The sequence below is a fragment of the Rhinolophus sinicus genome, linkage group LG13, assembly GCF_036562045.2.
Source record: "Rhinolophus sinicus isolate RSC01 linkage group LG13, ASM3656204v1, whole genome shotgun sequence".
NCBI lineage: Eukaryota > Metazoa > Chordata > Mammalia > Chiroptera > Rhinolophidae > Rhinolophus > Rhinolophus sinicus.
The window spans coordinates 20116962-20140603 of NC_133762.1; the positions used below are offsets into that span (position 1 = coordinate 20116962).

The window sequence follows — 23642 nt, forward strand, 5'->3', positions numbered from 1 at the left end:
CTCTTTTTATTTTTTTTTTATTTTTCCCCTGCGAGAAATGATATCCTTGTTAATCAGGAAATGTGACATCTGAAATTGCACTTAAGCCTCCTTTAATAGGTTCCCAATTACTGAAGGGGTTCATTTCGGAGCTGAAATTTCAGCATCACCACAACGGGCTTGTACCAGGCTCTGATTACAATGCCGCCCCTCTGAACACATTTCATTATTGAGCAAGACACTTCTGAAGCTAGTCGACGTTGTCTTTGCTTGGCTGACCTTGTACGCTATTGAATTGGAAAATGTGGTTTGTATTGTAAGGCCTCTTAATAATGTTTTTTTTTTTTTTTGAAACAAGGGACTTTTCCACTGCAAATGAGACAAAGAACACCATATTTAGCACAAAGAACGCCTCAGTCTATTTTGAAACATAATTTTCATTAGCCAGGTTTTTCACCGTAACAGGATTTTAAATTTTATTTTAAAAACAGCCTCCCTCCACCCACAACACATATTTATGTATATTCCTTCGTAGAAAGAGGTCTGGAAAGATACACAAACTAATAATAACGGTTGCTGCTGGGAAGGGGAGAGGGAGGTTGGGGAGGGCACTACAGGGGATTTGCTTCTCTGCACTGCGTCCTTTCATAATAGAATATATTATTAGAGGCTGCAGAGGACCCTGCGTCCCTCCAGCAGGGTCAGCTGGGGTGTTAGGTGTTGAATTGTGCCGTCCCCCCAAAAGTCTGTAGGTTGAAGTCGTAACCCCCAGCACCTCGAAAGGTTACCTTATTTGCAGCTTGCGTCCTTACTTAAGGGATCGAGTTAAAATGAGGTCATTTAGGTGGGTCCTCATCCAATAGGACTGGTGTCCTCATCCAAAGGGGAAACATGGACTCAGACCCCTCAGAGGGGAGCTGATGTGATGACAGGAAGGAGACGGCCATGTGCACAAGCCAAGGAGAGAAGCCTCCGAAGGAAGCAGCCCCGCCAGCCCCTGGATCTGGGGCTCCCAGCCGCCGTGTGAGACAATCCGTTTCTGTTGCTTAAGTCTCCCCAGCCTGTGGGGCCTTGTTATGGCCACCCCAGGAATCTCCCAGAGTAAGACACAAGTGGCTCAGTTTCCTCCTCTGTGATGTGGGCTGTCAAGGTGGACCCGAGTGTGGCACCGAGTGGTGGACATGCCCACCCATGTGTGCGGCCCGCTCGCTCCTCCCCTGCCCCCTGCAGCCTCCACTCAAGCCCAGCTTCCCCCCCCCCCCAGCCCGGGATCAGCCAGTTGCACGGGTGGCAGGGGAGGGACAAAGCGATTTCAGAGGGATTATTAGCATGCCATCTCACTGCCACTGGCCCCTTCCAGACTGCCTGGCACATTTCCCACATCCAGCCCTCGAAAAGGCACTGCTGAGTCCTCCACCGCATGGCAGGCCTCCTGTACCCCCCTAAGAGCCTGCAACCCTTTCAAAGGGCTCCCTCTGTGCCCAGCTGGACAGCCCTGCTGACGCCCCCCCTCCTCCTATGGCCAGCCTGTCTCAGCGGAAATGTTTCTTTGTCCTGTTCCTGCCTGGCTCTGAGGGGGGCTGCTCTGTGGGTGGTAAACTGGGGCATGCCCCACCCCTGGGGCACACGCCTCTCTAGACACCACACAGTGACGATTTATCTGGGGTTCTGGGGTTCGGCTCCCGGGCAGGGCTGGGACCCCCTCTGGCGCCATGACGTGTCCTGTTCCACTCCACGTCTCCCCATGTCTGACCCAGGGCTTGGCACAGTGCAGCGCTCAATAAAGCGATGACTGCAAACACTACCATTTCTTTTCAGGATTCAGAAAACCAACCTGAACTCGTTAACCTTGGGGGAAGCGGGACTGAACAGAAACGCCCCTGGCATTTCTGCTCATACAGGCAGTCATCAAGAGCAGGCATGGCTGCCGTCCACAGTGTGCCAGGCCTCGTGCCACCCTCTGTCACTTGTCCTCACTGCCAGCACTGGAAACGTGATGTGGCCGTGTCAGCTCCAGGCTGAGGGTGAGGAAACAGAGGTTTGGGGCGGGGCGCCAGGGACCCCTGGTCACACAGGCAGTGAGTAACCTCATTGCTGGGGGTCCTGGCCCGGGGCAGGGAGGTGACACTCCTGCTCAGCTGATGGCCCTGTCAGCAGCTGAGGACGTAGGAGTGGGTTGGGACCTCTGGCTAGGAGCCCACACAGTCCTTGTTCCGTGTTGCGACAGAAATCACACACACACGCAGACTGGGCTTCTCCTACATGGCAGGCGCCACGCGAAGAAGCACTTCACTTGTGCTACCCCTTCCCCCATTGTACAGATGAGGAAACTGAGGCTCATGGAGTACAGCACCAGCATCTCACTCCACGCCGCACACCTGGAATCCAACCCAGGTTCGTCTGGTCCAGCCTGGGCTCCAGCCACAGGGCACCATGGTCGTGGCCCCTGCCTTCTAGGGGCCTCGGGTGCAAGGGAGAGTGAGACCAAGTGTGTGCAGGGGAGAAGCAAGCCCCCAGCAAGGAAGTCAACGCATGTTCATGGTTAGGTGACACACTGTCCCTCCTAGGCCCTGTGATGTCCTGATAAGATTTCAGTTCTTTCACAGATGTAGCTACAGGGGGGCAGGCTTTGTGGGTGCGTGGCCTAGGCAGTCACACGGGGCCACCCTCAGGAGAACCCTGCCCTGGGTTTAGTGCTCTGCTGCCACCATCTTGAAATTCTAAATACTCTCCAAACAAGGGCTCTGCTTTTTCAATGTGTACTGGGCGCTGCAAATCATGTAGCTGGTCCTGGTGGCCAAGGATTCTTGTGTGATCCTGGCAGGTACGCATCAGGCTTGGCAGAGACAAGCTGAGTGAGACAGAGCTGTCCCAGCCCTCCCCTCGCTCAGTCAGGGGAAGAAGCCTGTGATGAATGAGCTGACCTGTACTAACTGTCGTCAGTGCTGGGGGTGGGGGCGGGGGAAGGAGCAGGACCAGAAGCCCCATTGCTCCCTATGGAGGCAGTGGAGGGGGACAGCAGGCTCTAGGGGGCACTGGAGGGCCCAGCTTGAGACAGGGTCATGGGGAAGTTCTCACTGAAGAGGTGACACTTGAGCAGAAGAATGAGAATGAGCCAGAAGGTCCTAGAACAGGGAACTGCAAGGGCAAAGGCCCTGGGGTGAGTACAACCTGGGTGTCAGTCATTTCAGCCATAACAAAATATCACAGACTGGGCGGCTTCAACAAGAAACAGTTGTGGAGCTGGGGAGGCCCGAGATCAAGATGCCACCAAATTCTAGGTCTGGTGAGGGCCTGCTTCTTGGTTTTCCCTCCTGCTGGGTCCTCACATTGCCGAGAGAGAGGGCTCAAGTCTCTTCCTCTTCTTATAAGGGCACTAATCCCATCAGGGGGCCCCACCCGCATGACCTCATCTAACCTTAATATGGCCTAAAGACACCCCCTCCAAATGCCATCACACTGGGGAGTAGGGCTTGGACCTGTGGATTTGGGGGATACACCCATCCATTCAGTCCACAGTACTGGGTACGATACAAGAACTGACAGCACGTCAGTGTGTGTGGTATGCAGAGTGCTGAAGAAAATGGTGAGAGGACTCACAGGCCAAGACTGGATTTTGTCGGACTTTGAAGCAGGAAGGGTTCTAAACAGGAGTGACTTGGTCAAACGTACACTTTTGTTACATCGCATTTGATAACTACAAAACTATGTGTACTTTGAAACGTAACGTAAAATGGACACCTGTGAACCCATCCCTCACACACAAGGACAAGAACACTGCCAGCATCTTCATCCACCCCCCATATTGCTGTGTTGATCCTTTCCTTGCTTTGTTCCAGAGTATGTGTGCCCGGGGTGTATGTTTTAGCTGTGCTTGTTCTTGAACTAGATACAAGGTGTTGCATACTCTTAGCTTTTCTCCTGCACTGACTCTGGTCGCTCCGTGCTGTGTCTCTAAGGTGTGTGCAGGTTGTTGGCTGTGGCTGCAGTTCGTCAATTTTCACTGCTGTGTGATATTCCAACACATGAAGCTGCGGCAGGTTCTTTTTCTGTTCTTCAGTCTGTGATCATTCCATCTGTTTCCAGCTCTGCTATTACAAGCAAGGCTGTTACCAACATCCTTGTTAACTGTCACCGGGTACTCGTGTGCGAGAGGTAGAAAATCTGAGCCGTGATCTATTCATGGGTCAGGAGATCATGTTTGCGGAGCCCAAACAGTGAACAAGAAGAGACTGCTGCAGGGTGTGTATCTCCTAGTGAGAGCCAGGATTACTTCCGGAAGCTTCTGTTTCCATTATACGCATGTGTATGCAGGGGTGTGTGCATTCACGTGCAGGTTTGCATATCAGATGTTGATGTCAAGGTGCATTTCTGTGAGTCACAGAAAATGTTCGTCAGCCACTGGTCTCATGTTGTAAACTTTCATAAAGTTAATTTACAAGAACTGTTCTAACAAGTGGTTATCCCAGTTTATGCTCCCACCAACAGGGTTCCCACTAACCTTCCCCTATATTTGCTATTTTGGGAATTCATAGTTTTTGATAATCAAATGAGTATAAAAATGTTACCTCATTGGGCTTTAATTTGCATGGCCGTGACTACTCATGGGTTTGAGTATCTCTACATAGCATCATTTACCGTTCTGTCACTCTTCTGGGAAATTCTGGCTTGCGTCCTGTGCTCATTTCTCTACTGCTTTGTTGGTCTTTTCCTTAAGATTTGTAGGACTTTACACACTCTGTGTATTAATCCCTTACTGGTTACACGGGCGGTGGGTATCTTCTGGTCTGTGGCTGTCCTTTTCATTCTCTTTATGGCGTCTTTTGAGTCACGGAAGTTCCTCGTTTTCCTGTATCCATATTTATCAGCCTGTCCTCCCATGCTAACACTTTTTGCATTTTGTTTCCCTTTTTTTCTCTCGCTCTCTTGAGATCATAAAGATAGTCTACATTTTCTTCTAAACGCTTTAGCATTTTGCCGTTTACGTTGAAGTCTTTTATCAATTGAAAATTGATTTGGGGGTGCGGTGTGAGGAAGGGGTCCGGTTTCTTTTCCTGTTCTAGGTGGACAGCCAACGGTCCTGGCTGTTTATTGAACAGCCATCTCTTCCCAACCAATCATCAGGCCTGACGCAATCAAGCTTATGCACTCGATGAGTCAGTACCTGAGCTGCTATCCATTCCTTTGGTCAATTAGTTATCTCTTCACAGAATGAATACGCAGTCTTACAACTACTCTCGTTCTCAATGAATCTTGATCTCTGATACAGCCCACCCTCCACACCTTATTTTTCCTTCAATTCTGACACCTTTGCTCTTACATATAAATTTTATAACCATCTTGTCAAGATCCTAAGAAAAGTCAAATGAAATAACCTGCTGGGATTTTGACTGGAATACATTGCCTGTGGATGTTTTTAGAGAACTGCCATCTCTTGATACTTCCTGTCCATGGATATATCACTTCATTTATTTATACCTTCTTTAATGTCATTCAATACATTTTGATAATTTTCTCCAACTATGTCTTGCTTACTTTTATTAGGTTTATTCCTACGTACCTTATACTTTTTACTACTATTGTAAATGGTATCTCCCCCTCCATCTGTTGCTGTTACAGAATGTAATTGATTTTTGTACATTGGTTTCTTTTATCCAGCCATCTTGCTAAACACTCATTGTTTCTAATAAATTTTCTGTAGATTTGGAGTTTGGCACATCGATAATCATATCATCTACAAATAGTTACAACTTTATGTCTTTTCTAATTCTTATTCCTTTTATTTCTTTTTCGTATCTTACTGTTCGGACCTTCAGTAAATGTTGGAAATAATCGGCCTTCATTTTGCGATGGTGGATGCCACCTTATTCTTCATCTCAAAGGTTCAGTTTTTCACCAGGAAGCATCATTATTGAATGTAGGGGTTTTGGTAACGCCCTTATTTAGCATAACGATATTTCAAACTATTTGTCTTTTGACACAATTTATTTAAAATGGTGAATGGGTATGGAATTTTATCAACTGCTTTTCCTGCATCTATGAGTTGATTGTATGTTTTTCTGTTTTAATCTGTGAATGGATGACGTTTATAGATTTTTCTAATATTAAACACTCTTGCATTATTGGGATAGACCCAAAATGGACACACTGCATGATCTTTTTTATAAACTACTGTACTCTACTCGCTAATATTTTATTTAGGGCCTTTGCAACCATGTACATATGTGAGACTGTCCTGTAACTTTTCCTTTCTCCTGCCGTCTTTAATTTTCCTCCCTTACACTGTCCTCGAAAAGCTTTTGGGATGAGGATAAAGGGGATCAACTATATGGTGATGGAAGGAGAACTGACTCCGGGTGGTGAACACACAATGGGATTTATAGATGATGTAATACAGAATTGTACACCTGAAATCTGTGTAATTTTACTAACAATTGTCACCCCAATAAACTTTAAGAAAAAAAAAAAGAAAAGCTTTTGGGTCTATCTCTCATGAAGTTTCTCTCAAAAGCTGGAGGGGGGCAGGGTCCCTAACAATGTGCTCATATGGACATCAATTTTTGTAGACATCAAAAATATTCGTAATGGTAACATATTCTACCATTAGTCAGTCAGGGGCCAGTCTCCTCCACACTTTCTCTGGCTCTTTCCACTCTGACTTCCGTCCATCACATTGCTTCTTGCTGTCAAGTGTTGAAGTGACCACAGGCATTTGAGGTATCCAGCTTAAGTAGGAAGATCTGTTTGTGTGTTTTGCAGCCACTTCCATGTGTACTTATGTTATTGCTCCCTGAGCTGTTGTGGGACTGGCTCCCAGGAACGCTCTTGCCTCTCACGGAACTACCTACCTCCCCACTGTCATGACATGAAAGTGCATTTGAATTTGTCCTCTGGCACCAGTCACCAAAACCATGTGGGTAGAGGAGAGACAGGGCATCAAATGTACAGAGGCAGAGCTAGTCCCTGGGACGCTACCTGACGTCTCACCACTCATATGTGAGAGACAGTTGACAGAGGTTTTCCAAAATGTGACAACAACCTCCAGAATGGATGACAGTATAACAATAAGTTGTGGAGCTGGAAAAAAAACCTCCTCTAATTGTCAGTAACCAAAATGATCTTCAGTCAACAAAGGCAAGAGAAAGAATAAATGGGCTTTCTACTTCTGCCTTAGAAAAGGAAAATACAAAGTGTGTCCTGTGAAGAGGCAAAGAAACTACACAACACAAAACATGCAAGAGGAATCTGTTGTAGAAGATTCAAGCACGTCGATTAATAAATGCATTTTCACTTTTTGCTTAGCGCTAAGTTCTATAGTTTTTAAACTTTTATTTTGATTTCTTCATTGATGCCTGAGTATTTTAGAAGTTTTTTCAATTTCCAAATGCATAGAATTTTTTTTTGTTTGTTTTTATTTATGACTTGTAATTCAGTTGCATTGTGGTAAAAAATGTGGCCTGGATGATACCAATTCTTTGAATTTGTTGATACTTATATGTTGGCCTAGTATAGGGTTGGCTTTTGTATATGCTGTGTGTGTGCTTGGAAAGAATGTGAATTCTCTAATTACTGGGCACAGTATTTTATATATATATATATATATATATATATATATATTACATACATATATATAATACATACATATATATACACACACACATATATACACATATATATACACACACACATAATATATGCAATATATATGTAATATATAATATATGCAATATATAATACATGTAATGTGTATATTTGTCTTTGTAGATATATTTACATAACACACATACTTCTGAGGCCAGACAATTAAATTCCCGAACTCATCCTAGAAAAAGTGCTACACACCTCATTGCTGAATATCAGTACGGTCACCTTCGAAGTCCTCCCCTTGGGAAGCTATGCACCGGCGCCAGCGCCTAGTCCACCCTTCAAAGCCATTTTGGAACTCTTTTCTGGAATGGCCATCAGAGCTGTGGTCTTACTACCCCTGATGTCCTGAATGTCATCCGAATGTCTTCCTTTCAATATTTCCTTTATCTTTGGGTAAAGAAAGAAGTCATTGGGGGCCAGATCAGCTGAGTAGGGAGGGTGTTCCAATCCAGTTATTTGTTTACTGGCTAAACACTCCGTCACAGACAGTGCTGTGTCAGCTGGTGCATTGTCGTGATGCCAGAGCCATGAATTGTTGGCGATAAGTTCAGGTTGTCTAACTTTTTCACGCAGCCTTTTCAGCACTTCCAAATAGTAAATTTGGTTAACTGTTTATCCAGTTGGCACAAATTCATAATGGATAATCCCTCTGATATCAAAAAAAGGTTAGCAACACCGTTGCAACAAGTTCGCGCACTTAATTGTCCGACCGCGTATGCACATGTGCACACACATATATGAAATGAATTACATTGGCTTACCGTGTTTTAAAATCTTCTGCATCATTGCTGATATTTTGTCTGCTTGACCTATATAAGTAATTGAAAGAGTTGTGCTAAAATCTCTCATTATGATAATGGATTTGTCAAATATCTCCCTATATCTATAACAATTTTTGCTTTGTATATTTTGATGCTATTTTATGGTCACTTATTCCTGACAGATTGGATCTTTTATAGAGTGACCTCTATCCTTAATAATGCTTTAAACAGTATATCCTGTTTTATCTGATATTAGTTTCCTTTTCTTTATTATTTGTTAAATGTTTTTCAATCCCTTTACTTTCAAACTTTCTGTGTCCTTATGCTTCAAATATGTAAATAACATATAGCAGCAGTTTAAAAAATTCAATTTGACAATGTGTGTTATAACTGGCAAGTAAATCACATTTGTTTTAATCATCCTTCATTTTCTACAATTGTGCTTTTTATGCTTTTTCCTCCTTTTCTTTTTTTATATGTATCTATCTATCTATCTATCTATCTATCTATCTATCTATCTATATATTTAAGGGATTAGTTGGGTTGTGTTTATTCCTATTACTTCTATCCCCTCTCTTCTGGTTTAGAAGTTATACAATACCTCTATTATTTTAGTAGCTAGCTCTGAAATTATCACATCTTCATATCTCAACGCTTTTCCTGATAATGAAGAGTTTAGAATACTAATCTAATTATTCCTCTGCCAAATTACATGCTACTGTTTTCCAGTACTTTAATTATTTCTTTTTTTTTACCCCACAAAGTTAGAGATTATCATTTTATTCTTTGATTTACACCATTTTCAAAATCTTTGCTCATTATAGCTTCCTAAAAATCAGACCTTCCTTCTTCAAAAAGTCCTTTGTGTAGAAAGTCACTTAATCTAGTGTTAAACACTCTCAGTGTTGTCTATCTGAAAATGTCTTTGTTTTATCTTTGTTCTTGAAGGTTATTTGACTCGGCACAAAAATCTAGGTGACAGTTCTTTTCTCTTATTTTTATCTTTGGTGTTATGCAAGTTCAAGTGTTGATTTATTTTTATCAACCCTGCTTGGTACTCACTGCCCTTCCTGGTACCAGTGATTTGGTCTTTTATCACTTCTAGAAAATTATCAGACATTTTTTCTTCACCTATTGCTTCTCCTCAACTCTTTCTTTTCTCTCCTTCTGGGAGACTTTATCATTATGGTTCCTATGTCTCTTAACCCCCTGTTCTTAGTTTTCAGCCCCCTCTCTTTCTGTCCTGAATTCTGGGTGATTTCTTTACACCTATTTTCCAGTTCACCAATCCCCTTTTCAACTGTATCTAATCTGCCCTGTGATCCAGCCAGTAAGTTTTTATATCAACAATTATATATATTTTTAAGTTCTATCTGATTCTTTTTCAAATATGCTTAGTCATTTTTATAGGCTCATGTTTGTTGGTCATGTTTTTAAATTCCATATTTTATTTCATTAAACATTTCATACATACTTTTATTTATTCTGTGATAGTAATTCCAATATCTGATGCTCTTGGAATATAAATTTTTTCTTTCTGCTAACTCTTACTCTATAGTGGGTTGTTTACTTGTGTATTTGGTGATCTTTAATTGGGAACTCAGGTTTGGAAAATCTTGGAACCATAAAATGATCGTGCTTTTGTAAAGAGAGCATTCATATTTGCTTCTACCAGGATTCAAGGTTGGCCAGCAACCTGGGACCATCCTATCCCTTGGTTCTCCACCAGCTTCTTACCACAGGCAATGCTGACATTGACATTTGCCCTCAGGAGGGTGTCTACAGGTCCCACTTCCTCTCACTTTTTGGGCCAGGGAACTCAGAAGCTTCCCTACTTTCTGAAAAAGTATACTTTACATCAAATCTAATTGTGTGCAGTGAGGGTGTCCCTCAGAATATTCAGAGAACCATACTGCAGAACCAGGATGTTGATTTACATTTTTCAAAGGTCACACTTGCTGTTCCATAGAGAATTAATATAGGAGCAGAGTGGATGCTTGGGAGGCAGTGAGGGGCCACTGTCATTCTTTCAGGTGAGAAATGACCCACAGTGGTGGCAGTGAAAATAATCAGAAGAGTATGAATCCAAATCAGTGGAGAATCTGCTTATTAACTGTGCCCCTTGTTTATTTATAGGCACAGAAATATGTGACTAGCCACTAACTTTCATTAACTTGTTATTTCTCTTCCATTGTTCATATGTGAGATTTGCAAAAAGTGAAAAATTTGATAATATCCAGTGTGGCCAAAGGTGTAAGGACACTGGTACTCTCATACACCACTGATGGAGGGTAAATTGAAACAGCAGTTTGGAGGACAATGTGGTCAAATCTGTCAACATGTCAAATGTACATATAATGTCTTTGTTAGGAATTTCTTCAAAGGACACACACAAAATTTACACCAAGATACATTAAAAGGATGCCCAACATATTGTTGTTTGAAATAACAGGGGGAAAAAATGTCCATCTACAGAGGATTTTAACTAAATCAAGATTCATCTATAGATGAAACCAGAAGCTTCATCTATATTCATCTATATGGAATACTATTTTGTCTTTTCCACGGAGAGATAAGTCTAAGATGGAAAGCTATCTCTGATAATTTACGTGTAAAAAGCAAAATGCAGAACGATGTGTAGAGAAAGATTGCATTCATAAAAAAATTTTAATAGCCAAATAAAAACCATATGCATTTATATGCAGAGATCTGCATGAAACTATTTTCTGGGAGGGTGCACAAGAAACTGGTAAAATGATTCACTTTGGGGGGAGCAACCAGGGTTTCAGGGTAGGAAGCAACTTTCGCTTTTCATTTTATACCTTTTTAATACATCTTGAAAATTCTACTGCAAGCCACGTATTGCTTTTGTTTGAAGAGTGTAGCCTGTTTTTATTGGTCTCTTCTTGATTCGGGCACCTGCCCCCCTGGTTACTGCATCTCCTGCATGTGCCACTTGATTATTTCCTCTGTCCCTCCCCTGGAAACTGGGAATATACATTAGTCCCTCCAGTTCCCGAAAGCCAACCTTCCTCAAAGATTTCCAAAAGCTATTGTTACGTTAAAAACATAGATTTCAAATAATATATGTAGGATGACCCCAGGTTTGTAAAAAAAAAAAAAAGGGGGTGGTGGTGGTGGTGGTAAATGCATGTATGTGTATATAAAAAGAAAAAAAAGTCCAGAAGAATTTATACATTAATTCAAAAAAAATGTAGTGTGTGCCCGCCCTGGGCCAGGCGGTGTTGTGGATGGACATTCAAAGGGGATGGATGCTCATTCCCCTCGGCATCCCAGACTCTAGGATCTAAAGTGTAACGTGTACCTGCATGTTGGTGGCAATTCACTCTGGGGGACGCAATTGTGGGTACGCTTTTATATCTACCTTCATGCTTTTCTGTATCTACTGATTCATTTTCTTTCCCCCCTGTCTATGGCATAAAAGAACTTACACAAAAAAATAATAATTAAGCCATAAAACACAATCTCTCTATTCCTTTGGTTTTGTCTCCCTTCTCCAAACCCCTATATTTACCCGTGCAATATTGTGACACACTGATGCTAAAACGTTTTTCACTGTGTATCGGGACATCAAACTTAAGTGGGCATCTATATTTTATCTGCAAACTTACTTCTAAGCGACCTGCTCTCAGCACTCTGCTCCCCTCTGAGTGCCCCCCCACCCGCACCCCGGCCTCTGCGCTGGCCTTTCCCCGAGGCTGGTTTCCGGAGGGTTCTCCCTAGCTGACTTCCACCCTCTGTCCTCGCCCCAGCTGTGCATCCTAAACAGATGTGTGGTCCCAGCCAGGTCCTCACGCTGGCTCCTCCTGGTTGCCCCCTTAGCTCCTCAAACAGCGCACCCCAAAAATGGAACTCTTCCCAGTTCTTCATCTCAGGAGCCGTCCCACCATCCCCTCCGTGTCCGGGCTGAGAACACGCACATCCACACCACCCTCCTCTCTGCCTTCACCCCCATCTCAGCAGTGACAGGCTGGCTTTCCCATCTCCTGCCACGGCCCCTCAACAACCCACTGCCCCGGGCTCACCTCAGCATGGGCTTTGAGGTGGTCTCCCACAGGTGGCCCCGAGCCCCCTTTTCCCCCAGCCACCTCCCCCCCGCCACTAGATCATCCTAAGCACAAGCCAACAGAGCCTTAGAGCCTTGGGGTCCCCAACTACCTGTCACCACATGCCACCACGACCATTTGGCTACATCTGATTGCCACTGTCCTTGGGTCAATGTTTCTCTCCAAATCCACTAACTCATTTTCACTTATGTAAAACTAAGCGATCCCTGTATGCACTCGCCTCGTGCTAGCTAACAGAATCCCAGGCTTGACGCGTCCGTTATTGAATGGAGTCAGAATAGATACGTAACTAACCAAATGTAAACTCAACTGTCTTCATGTGGCCCTGGGATCACGGCAGTGCCACCCATTGCAGTGCCCTTTGGAAAGCACTGCCTCCCAACATGCCCACCTGCTCTCACCCCGTCCCCGCATGGCTCCCTGTGCTTGAAGAACACTCCAGACCTGTGTGGCCCCCGCTGTTCCCTGCCTCTCCAGCTCTTCCATGACAACCCCTCAGCCAGGGCCTAATTATGCCTCCCTTAGCCGAGTCTGCTGCTTCACACCTCCCTCTACCTTCGCTGCTGAGCACCCATCACACTCTCACCTGTCAAGCAGCTCCTCGTCCTGCAAGACACTCAAGAAACACACAGGCGGCGAGGCCCCACCTTGCCTGTCCCTTCAGCAAACTGGACCGGCACCAGGCAGAACTTCTGCAAGGTTCTATTGCCCTGGCTTGGAACGTCAGCCCCCGAACCCTGGTAGAGGAGACGCCACCACCCCGAGGCCAGGCACACAGTAGGTGCTCTGTGAATGTGCAGCAAAGCCCAGGGTTGTGTGCGCAGGTGGAAGGAGTCAAGTTTACAGGTCACAGATCGGGTTTGGGGTTGGGGCCTTTCCACCTACTGCTGTGTGTGACTGGAGCTGGACACGCTCAGATTCCCCTTCGCTGAGGCTGTTTCCTTGTCTGTAACACGGGGACGATACCAACACCTTCTCCACAGGCTTGTTAGGAGGACCCAGCAGGCAAGGCAACGGGGGCTTTGCAGTCTCTACAGCTTTCACACTTGGCGGCTTATTATTGGGATGCTAACCAGTGCTTGTCCAGTCTGCCTTGCGGCTGCCCCCCAGACCGTGTCCTTGGGACCAGACTGCAGGGCCCAGGGTGGTCAGAGACGCCTAGAATCACAGGCCTGTTGGTTTCACATTTAGGAAGCCAACGCATTTTCCTGTACCTTGCCTGCAACACTTAAGCCAATATTTGCGTCTTTGGGATTCTATTTGTATGGTAATTCAAAAATAGGGTTCGGACTTACGGCGGCCTCTCTCCTGAAACTCTGAAAGCACATTAATTTTCTAGACGGCAGAATAATGCTATAATTAAATATTACCATTTCTCTTAAAATAAAATCTGGTAACTCCTAACAAAATGGGTTTTTTTCGAAACATGATGTAGGTTTCCCCCGCAAAATTGCACTCTAGGGAAATTCCTTATTTTGAATGTATGAGAGAGACCACGAACTTAATCTCAACACAATGTAAGAAAAATTGATTTGTTAAATGACAATAATTTTCTTGCATTTAAAATCTCCATGTTTCCTGTAGTGGCTGACCCAAAGGCCCCCCTATATGCGTCTTTGGGGACAGGTCCGAGGAGCCAAGACGTTTTGTCTCGTTGTTTCTGAAGCTTCCCAGATGCCCTTTCTTGTGGTTCCAATTGGAGTTTTTGTTGTGTGTTGCAAACTTCTTTAAAAGAAGCCAGGGCTAGGTGACCCCATTACCCTCGCCCGTCAGTCCCCAAACACATTCTCTGTGCGAGTGGAAAGGAAACTCTCCCACGTGGAGGAGATCGTGGGCTCCAGAACCGGTCTTCCATGCGCTCTCTATTCACCAAAGTCAGGGTGGACCGAGGGAGCCTGGAGGCCCTGGGCTAGAGGCTGGGGCTGAAGGAGGCGGTGCCGGGTTTCACCCGGGTGCCCAACCGCCCCAACCAAAGCTCAAGAGGGCCCCCTTGTGGAAACTCCCAAGAACAGCCCCGTAAGTGGTCACGTCCCCCAACGCTGTTCTCCGTGAGGCCCCACATCTCTGGGCAATTCTCGGATCCAAAGACACTCAACGGCGACCACCAGCCTCCATCCTTCTCTCCTCGGAACCTAAATATTTCTTTGAGACGAGAAGGTTCTTGGCCCTTCCGGGCAAGACCTGGTGAAGAGCCAGCTCCCAAGGGCCCGTGAGGAGTTAAGCTCCTGAGGATCCCTTCTCCTGAAACCTTTTCCGGGAGTCATCTCCGCGATTACACAAACGTCTTCTTTCTTATTGAGTGTGTCAAAACCGTATGATTATCTTGCCAAATTCCTGTTCTATAGAACAATGAAAGCTTCAGTCTGCTGCCAAGAGAGCGGATAGGATTCAATCCAATGGGAGACTTCAAGACACATGTCCTGCTCAGCAAACACTGCCTTGTAACTGCACCTCCGGGAGACGCAGGCGTGTTAAGAAGCCGCGGGGGCGCCCACGCTCTGTGCATCCAGGCCCTGACTCCCCGCGCCCCGCTCCGCAAAGCACAGGACAGGTATCAGGGGAGAGCACTGACCAAATTTGGTAGGAATTTGGACTATCGAAGAGCCAATGTGCAGAGGTGGGAACACAGGCACTGAAGTCGAGCGAATGAGGCCTTGTCGCCAAGCCTTCAGAACATCTGGGTGAAAAGGGAAAATCTCCCATCGATCACCCTGATGCCTTGGCTATGGGAACACAGCTGGGCTTTGGCTGCAATGTCCCAGCTCTCATCTGGGTGGAAGCCCCAGCCAGAGCGAGGCATTATTAGCATCACCATGGGGCCAAGGGAGAGTTGTGATTGAACAGTTCTTGTGCTGGAACATTCCTAAACAAACAAACAAAAAGAACTGGCTGATGAGCCAGGCCTGGTGGGCCAGACTGTGTCCCCAAGCCCCCCATTCCGTGAGCAGGATGCTTTCTCTTCCTTCAGCAGGAAATGCTCAGCACGGCTCCCCATGGGGAGACGTCGGCATGGTTCCCATTTTGGAAATGCAAATGTAAAACAATCGCCTTCTTCAAGTGGCAACAAGCAACCCCTTAGTCCAGCCCGGCCTGGGACTTGTCCTGGAGAACTGGGGGAGCAGTGACACACCACACCGTGTCGCTTCCCTCGCCTTCCGCGCTGCCGACGTCTGTATCTGATGTGCTCCTTCTTCTCACGGCTCAGAATCACGGCCTTTCCAGGCAGCCAGTCTCTCTAGAGCGCAGCTTTCAACTCTACGAGTTCACCAGGCAACGGAGGGCACGTTTCAAAGTCCTGAGATACTTTGGGGACCGGGATTGGAGTGTCCTTTATCTGGAGCACACCATTTCCGAATTTCCCAAGAATGCAAGACCCATTCCCCCACCCCAACCCCACCCCGGGCCTTGCATGCGAAGAAGACCCTGGGATCAGCTGGACGATGAGATGCAGTGGGGGCCAAATGAAGGGTACGTGGAATGTGAAGAGTCGCCATCCACACCGGAGGGGAAGGTCAGGCTCCCTGACATTCAAAGTCGGTCCTCGTCGTTCCGTGATTTGAGTAACGTCAGAGCACACCACGCTGTAACCTTCTCAGGGGAGTGGAGATGGGAACCCTCAGTGCCTCGTGTGCAGTGACTTACTGAAAAGCCCTCCTTCAGTGGGAGTCGCGTGGTGATGGCTGCCATTGCTACAGCCAGTTTCTGAAGCTTGTCGGCGAAGGAGCCAGTGTGTCCACACAGCTCAGTTTGTAAAAGGCGGCCGCCTCTAATCACCAGAGGTTATTTTGGGGGTGGGGATTTTATTTAAAATGTGTGTAGGGATCCAAGTCCAAACATTCTAGGTGAATTACCTCAACGTAGGATTTTGAAATAAACCAGAGGGTTTCAGACTTTTTTGTTTTTTAAGCAAGAGAACACTTTTTCCAAAGCTGATCTTAATTAGATTCCCAGTAAAGAAACCAGAGTAAAGGGTGGGGGCTGCCTAGGCTGAAGCTGGGAGTCGGAGACTAGAACGCTGCTCCCTGGGTCGCCCCTTCTCTCCCAGAAAAAAACCTGCCGGTGGTCTTCAGAAACCAGCTTGAAAAGCTCTGATACTGCAAAATGTGACACACACACTCCATCCTTGAGCCACAGCTGTGCTGCCCAGGATGGCGGCCACCAGCCCCTTGTGGTCCCTGGGCCCCTGACATGTGGCCGGCCTAAATTGACTTGGGCTGTAGGTATAAATACACACCGGTTTCAAAGACTTGTATGGAAAAAAATATATAAAGTAGCTCATTCATGGTTTTCTTATTTATTATATGTTGAAATATAATATTGGGGTCTGGATAAAATATCATTAAAATTCATTTCACCTGTTACTTTTTAGCTTTTCGAATGTGGCTACTAGAAAGTGCAAACTCACATACATGGCTTATGTTTGTGACACATGTTGCCTCTACTGAACAGTGCCGTGGAGCTGTGTGGAGCCTTCCCGGGGGCATAAGACCACACCAGCATTCTGGTTTGGCTAGGGCAGGTTCCCAGGGAGCAGAGGCTTTAAATCAAAGCACCGGCATCAGTCTCTTATTCTGGACCTAAACTCTTTCATGCTCGAAACTCTCAGCAGGATTTGAGGCTCACACTTCAATCTCCCTTCAGCAACGTCTCTTTCCTCTCTACCTGCTTGGATCAGCTTGGGCCTCAGCCTGCTAGGAACTCCCTTACTGACCACCCTTTCACCGTCAGCCAGATTCTTGGTGATCCCAACAGCTGCAAACCTTCTCTTTCTCCCCTTCCATTTCAAACCACACACACAGTGGAAACCACCAGCTGATTTTTAGGAGGGGAAATCCCAAGACGTGGGAGGAATGTCCACAAGGAATTCCCGTGCTTGGTCTTGTAAAGCACAAGTCATTCATTCACTCATTCATTCAACTGCAAGAGGGAATTATAACAAGCATTTAGGAGCACTCACTACGTGAAGGCCTTGTTCTAAGTTGTCCGTGTCTTAGCACAACACATTTATTGAGCTTCCATCAGGCACTGTGCTAGCTGCTGTGGAACTGGCGGTGAACAAGACAGAGCAGAGCCTGTCCTCGTGGCGCTCTCAGACTAACGGGGAGAGTGGGGGACAGGAAGGGAGGAAGGAGAAGGAGAAGGGAGGGAAGGAAGGAAGGAAGGAAGGAAGGAAGGAAGGAAGGAAGGAAGGAAGGAAGGAAGGAAGGAAGGGAAAAAAAGAAAGAAAGGAGAGGAGAAAGTTGAAGATCCCAGAGTGACACCTCAGCAGCAATGAGCACACCTGGCATTCAGATCTTGGCTTCTAACCACCATTCCCCAATGAAAGGAACCAGGACTCCGAGGAGAAATGGCTGATTCCAGGGCTGGGGCAGAGAAAGTACAAAATGAGCCTGGAAGATCTTCTGGCACCAGAACATGAGAAAGTGCTCAAAAAAAAACAACAAAAGAAAAGAAACAGACAAGCGCATGTACAGAGAAGGACACAAGCTGAAGGAGCCCCCAAGGTCCAATTTGGGGACAATTTGAGCAACAAAATAAATAGTGGCATCAATGGACTGTAACCTATAAAGTAAAATAAACACAAGTTTATACTAATGCAAATAATGGTTGAATAAACAGATGAATGGGAAGAAGGGACAGAGTTTCCTTACAGCACAATTGCAACTGATAAATTCAGAAGGAACGATGGAGCTAAAGAATGGACATTTGGAAAACATGACAGTAACAATTTTTGTAGGCAAGAATCATCAATGGTCATCAACAGATGCTAAAATTAGTGTTGGGGGCGGGGCGTATAACGAAAAACAAGATGCCTGCATTATCTCTAAGCATATCCCCATAAGATAACTATTAGTTATAAAGAGAAAAGTGTTCACTTAACAGTGGAGACGCGGAACAGAACCTCCCTTGAGCAAGTGATCAAAGTGAACGTCACCAGTATTGGGACACATTGAAATCACGTGCCTCCTGAGATGACACGCTGAGAGGGGCACATCGCGTCTACGGCCTTCTTCCCAAACTTCACAAAGTGACTTTAATCGCAATGCCAAATTCAGGCACACACTCCAAAACAACGGGGCAGTACTCTTCAAAGTGTCAAGGTCATGAAAGACAAAGCCCAAAGGAGTGGCTCGGAGTAAAGGAGACCAATGGGCGATGGCCAATCCTGGGTTGGACCCTAGACCAGAAAGGAGACACCACTGGGGTAATTGGTGAAACTTGCCCGAAGTGTGTGGATTGGTTAATAGCACCGTGTCCGTGTTCATTTCCTGGTTTTGATCATTGAACCACGTCTATGCAAGATGGTAGCCTTTGGGGAAACTGGAGGAAAGCTATAGGAGAACCCATCCCACTGCTTCTGCAACACGTTTGTAACTCTGAAAGTATTTCACATTGAAAAGTCAAAAAGTGAAAGTAAATAAAAAACAGAAAGCAGGTGAGTGACTGCCAGGTGTGATGTGTGCCACACAGGAGAGAAGGGATGGAGTTGAGCAGAGGGCAGCATTCGATACCAGCCTTTCAGGAAATGCCACGTCTGCTAAGACCAGGACACAGAGGGACAGCCGAGCACAAAGCGGAGGGAAGAACAGCCTGTACACCAGCCTCGAGGCAGGAAAGAGCTGGCCTGTCCATCTCTGGGAACACAGTGTAGAGAAAGAAGGATGGCGGGATCTGATGGATGATGCTGGAAAGACAGGCAGACCACCGATCTGGAAGGGCCTCGTAGACCACAAGGAAAAGCATGGCTGCTACTCCCAGCACCTTGGGAAACCACAGGAAGTTTTTGACCATCATGTGTGTTTCCTCTGAGACATTTAGGATGCTTTGAAATTATAATCTGTGGCGGAACTATTTGATTAATGCCAGCCTCTCCAAGAGAACAGGAACAGGCAGAGATTGGGGTGACGCAGCTACAAGCCAAGGGACGACCGTGGCCCCCAGAAGCAGGAAGGAGCCTCCCCCAGAGCCTCCGGACAGAGCCCGGCCTGGCCCAACCCGTGATTTCAGACTTCTGGTCTCTCCAGACTGTGAGAGAAGAAACTTCTGTTGTTTTCAGTCCCCCGGCGTGTGGTGACGTCACAGCCCCGGCCATGCAGCCTTGAGGTGGGTGATGAATGCCCATCCTGCCAGTCTCTCTTCACTTTGAGTGTGCCCTCCGGCCACTGACCACACCCACGAGCCACTCACACGGTTACTTGCTAAATATTATTTACTTAAAGTGTAACTTCATATTTCAAAATCAAGTTCAGACCGACCCCCTCTGAAAACTCAGTCTGTCCTCAACAAATGGGCTGCGAGAGTACAAGTTTGCTACTTCTGTAGCTGTGGCTGCGTTTTAACACCCGCTAAAATCAGTGAGTCACCATTGGAATCAGAAACACTTACCGCTGCACCTAAAATCACCTGGCACGCCTCCCGGAACCTCGGAATAAGCCAATTAGGAGAGGGAGAAAAAGTGCTTTCCTTTTGCTTTTTGCCCCCAAAAGAAAAGTATCCGAAGACCTGCCATTTCTCTGCTCTGCTCTGCAACCCACGCCTTCTGTGTCTTCCTCCATCAGAGTCACACCTACCTGCCCTTCTTCTCATGATCTTTGAAGAAAACACGGACTGTGGACCTGGGTGTGAAACCTCTCTGAGCCTCCATCTTTCATCTGTGAAATGAGAATAACCACATCCATCTGATAGAAGTGCTGTGAAGAGCAGATCAGAAAAGGGCACGCAGCTTATGCTTCCATTTCTAGGAAGTGTCCAGAAGAGGCAAATCCATACAGACAGAAAGCAGATTAGTTGTTGCTAGGGTCTGAGAGAGAGAGAGAAGGTGAGCAACTGCTAATGACTATGGGGTTTCTTTTTGGGGTGATGGAAATATTCTGGAACAAGACGCTGGTGGTGGATACACCACCTGGTAAGTGTCCTAAATGCCACTGAGTGTTACTTGTATACTTTAAAATGGTAACATGGGTGAATTTTATGTTAGGTGTATTTCACCAAAATTTATTTTTTAATTGGATGAGCAGCACCGGCCAAGGCCCTCTACCCTCTCTGAACCTCAGTTTCCTCATCTGCAAAATGGGGGCATTGGCAGAACCTCCGTCAGAGGTGGTTGTGCAGATTACACCTGTCGGTCTGTGGGCATGGCAGGTATGTGGAAGCACACATGGCTGTGCTGACCAGCCACCTCCCCTGGGCTGCTGGGAGGACCCCCTCCCTCGCCACGATGATGCAGACAGAGCAGGTAATCAGAGACAATCTCAGCCAAGTGCCTTCACTCAGTAGAGGCTTAGCAAGTGCCCCTTCCCCTTACAGCCCCACGCAGGTTCCATACCACGTAGCCCGTTCCTGGCATCCTGACACAGTAACATATCAGGCTGGAGAGTATCACATTTTAAACCCCAGTCGCCTAGTCTGAGCAATTGGGCACTCGGGATTTAATTCTGCAGGTAATTTGAACGATGCTATCTAATTTCAAATGTCCCTGCTCTTATGAGTGCAAAAGCAGCATAATTTTTAATTAGTAGGTAAACAGTAAATAATGGATGGCGGTAAGTGGACACCACTGTTAATTAAAAATCCATGGTTGATAAAAATCAATTTGGCCCATGCGTTTAACTAAGTCTATCAGATCCCCGTGAAAAGTTGTGCAACTGGCCCCAGCACCATCTGCTTCCAGCTGCTGTTTCTTTAGTTAAGACTTTTCTAGGGGAGCGAAAATAAAAAGGAGAAAAAGAGAAGACAAGAAAATCTAGACTCCCTGCAAAAAGCTGCAGCTGAGGAAATTTCATGTATTCCTTTATAGTTGGGTGATTTAATTTCTGCAACCTTGAGGCAGACGATTCATGAACGGTTGAGAGGCGACGTGAGGCTCGCTCCAGCATTTTCACAAAGAAGGTCTCCAGTTGCATTTTTTATTCTGTGTGTGCATGTTCTGAATACAGTGAGATTTCACCATATCTCGTAGTCTCCTGACTTAATTAAATCCTAATCTCTCACAGAAAAACAAGACAAACTAAAACACACTCAGGGGAAACATACTGTCTGAGGATTCATGACAAAATATAACGTCGCGGCCATCTCTTCCCGGTGCTGTCAGAGAGATTACAAGGGGGAAAAGGCTTGTTTTCTTCTGAACAAAAAACATTTCCTCAAGAAACCCAGCTTTGTGGAAACAATGCCAATGTAATTTTCAGGGCCCGTTCACTATTCCGCTCTGAGACACAAGCCTCATTTTCCTCCCAGGCAAACAATGCTGACCCTTCCGGATCCTTTTGTCCCCTTGCTTCCATCATTCTCCAAATCAAGACTCTCAGACAGGCTTCGCTGACACTGGTCACATTAGGTGCAGAGTTGAATCCAGGGGCCCCAGTGCTCCAGCGGGAATTGATTGCAGGAGCACAGGAAGGTGTGAGCTGGGGACGCTGATGTGTGTGCGTCTGGCTCAGGACTCCTGACGGGGCTATGCTGGGCGTTTGGCCCAACTTTGATGCCCGCCCACCCACCACGTCCTGGCTCTGGTCCCCATGAAATTCGAGGTGCCCAAGCTAATATGGAATCACCACAGACTTCTGTCTTTCAAGACTCCCCTTGGTATGTCTTCCCCATGCACAGTGGCCCTGAGCCCTCGGGGAGCCGTGTGGGGACACCACAGCCCTGGCTCATTGGCTCTTTGTTTTCATTTCTCCTATTTGGCTGATTAAAACCAATAAATCAGGATAGGGTAAACCAGGAAAACAGCAGGGACCCCCAGACCTCCAGGGAAGTGAGGAATGCACTCTGCCTCATTTTCCTGAGAGCCCGCCAGGAGGGCCACGTGCCCTGCAAAGGGGCAGTGTGGGGAGCCCAGGTCTCCCCGGACCTTGGCCACGCTGCCTTTCCAGAACCCCACGGGGAGACGTGACCGTGCAGGACAGGTCATACATTCCCTTCTCCACTCAGCCCAGCAGCCTCCGGGGCCTCCTGGACCAGCAGGGCCTGCCCCGCCTCCCTACACCCCCCCCCACCCCACCCCCCCGGGCTGGCCGACACCCCAGCCAGGCCGGCGCCCCTGACCCACTTTGGCCACAGGCTCAGTGGGATGAAGTGCTGTTGGAAAGCCTCGTGGCAGGAGCTGGGCCAGCCGTTGGGGCCGGCCGCCCGTGAGCACAGCCCGGTGCTGTAATATTTGGACGCTGCTCACCACCAAGCTTTCCACAACACCCCGCCATCTGTGTTGTGTCAGGTCCTGGCCTCCGAGTGGAGATGACGGTTTCTGGCGGAACTGCTGCTCTTTAGCGGCTCAAGGCCCTGGTGCTCTCACCTCTGAGCAGCTCCTAGAAGAGACTGTGAACAGTCCCATGGCCGGGCCTGGCTTGTCTCCACGAGATGAGCACATGTGGGGGTCACTTGGGGCCCCGCCCCTGCTGCTCGCGGCCGTCCTTCCTGAGAGCTGGGATTCCTCTGCGGCCCTACTGTGGGCCTCGTGCCTCAGCCCTGGGACCCACCACACACTTACTGAGCACCCACTATGTGCACGGCACTGGCCTGGGTCCCACGAAAGTGGAGATGGACAACACACGGGCCTGGCACCAAAGAGGGACCATGAAGCAAGTGGCCCTGAGGGGCAGGGGCAGGTCTGCTCTATTTGGCAGAGGTCAAGCGGAACCTGGGTTCCTCGGTGGAGGGGGTGGCAGTCCCACTACCCCTAGCTCCTCACTCTGAGTCTAGAGTGCCCCTTGCCAGGCGTGCAGGCCCCTCAGCTACCACAGGCAAGTCTGAGGAGCGTCTGGGTGCTGGAGTCTGGCTTGGCCCCATAACTTTCAGAATTGGGACGGTCTCCCTATGGGAGGCTTGGATTCCATGGCCGTTACATGGGCACATACAGATGAATCAAGAGGCTGAGTCTAGGCACCCCAATTTGGTGCCCCATCACTGTCTCAGGGACCTGAGGGGGAGGGGCCAAGGTGGAGGTTGCGGTGGGAGGCTGGAGGGGCAGGTGGAGTCCCTGGGCTGTGCTGGGATCGCTAATCTGGGTCTGTCTGCTTTGCAGCCCGCACTGCAGAGGTGGTTGGGACAGCAGGGGGTGGCCGCCTGCGCTGGGAACCTCACTGCCAGCAGCCCCTGCCCAACAGAGTGCCTGTCACTGCACTGCTGCCTCCACGCCTCGAGGGACCCTGGATCTCCACTGGGTAAG

The 23642-nt window shown here is 47.2% G+C and overlaps 1 protein-coding gene across 1 annotated transcript in view; it reads left to right on the forward strand.

Moving 5' to 3' along the window:
• The window catches only part of APCDD1L (APC down-regulated 1 like), a 45029-nt gene that overhangs the window by 12144 nt on the left and 9243 nt on the right, over positions 1-23642 (forward strand). Inside the window, 1 exon segment of the mRNA XM_019748558.2 lies at positions 23499-23637. Within this exon segment, the coding sequence (XP_019604117.2) occupies positions 23499-23637 (139 nt within the window).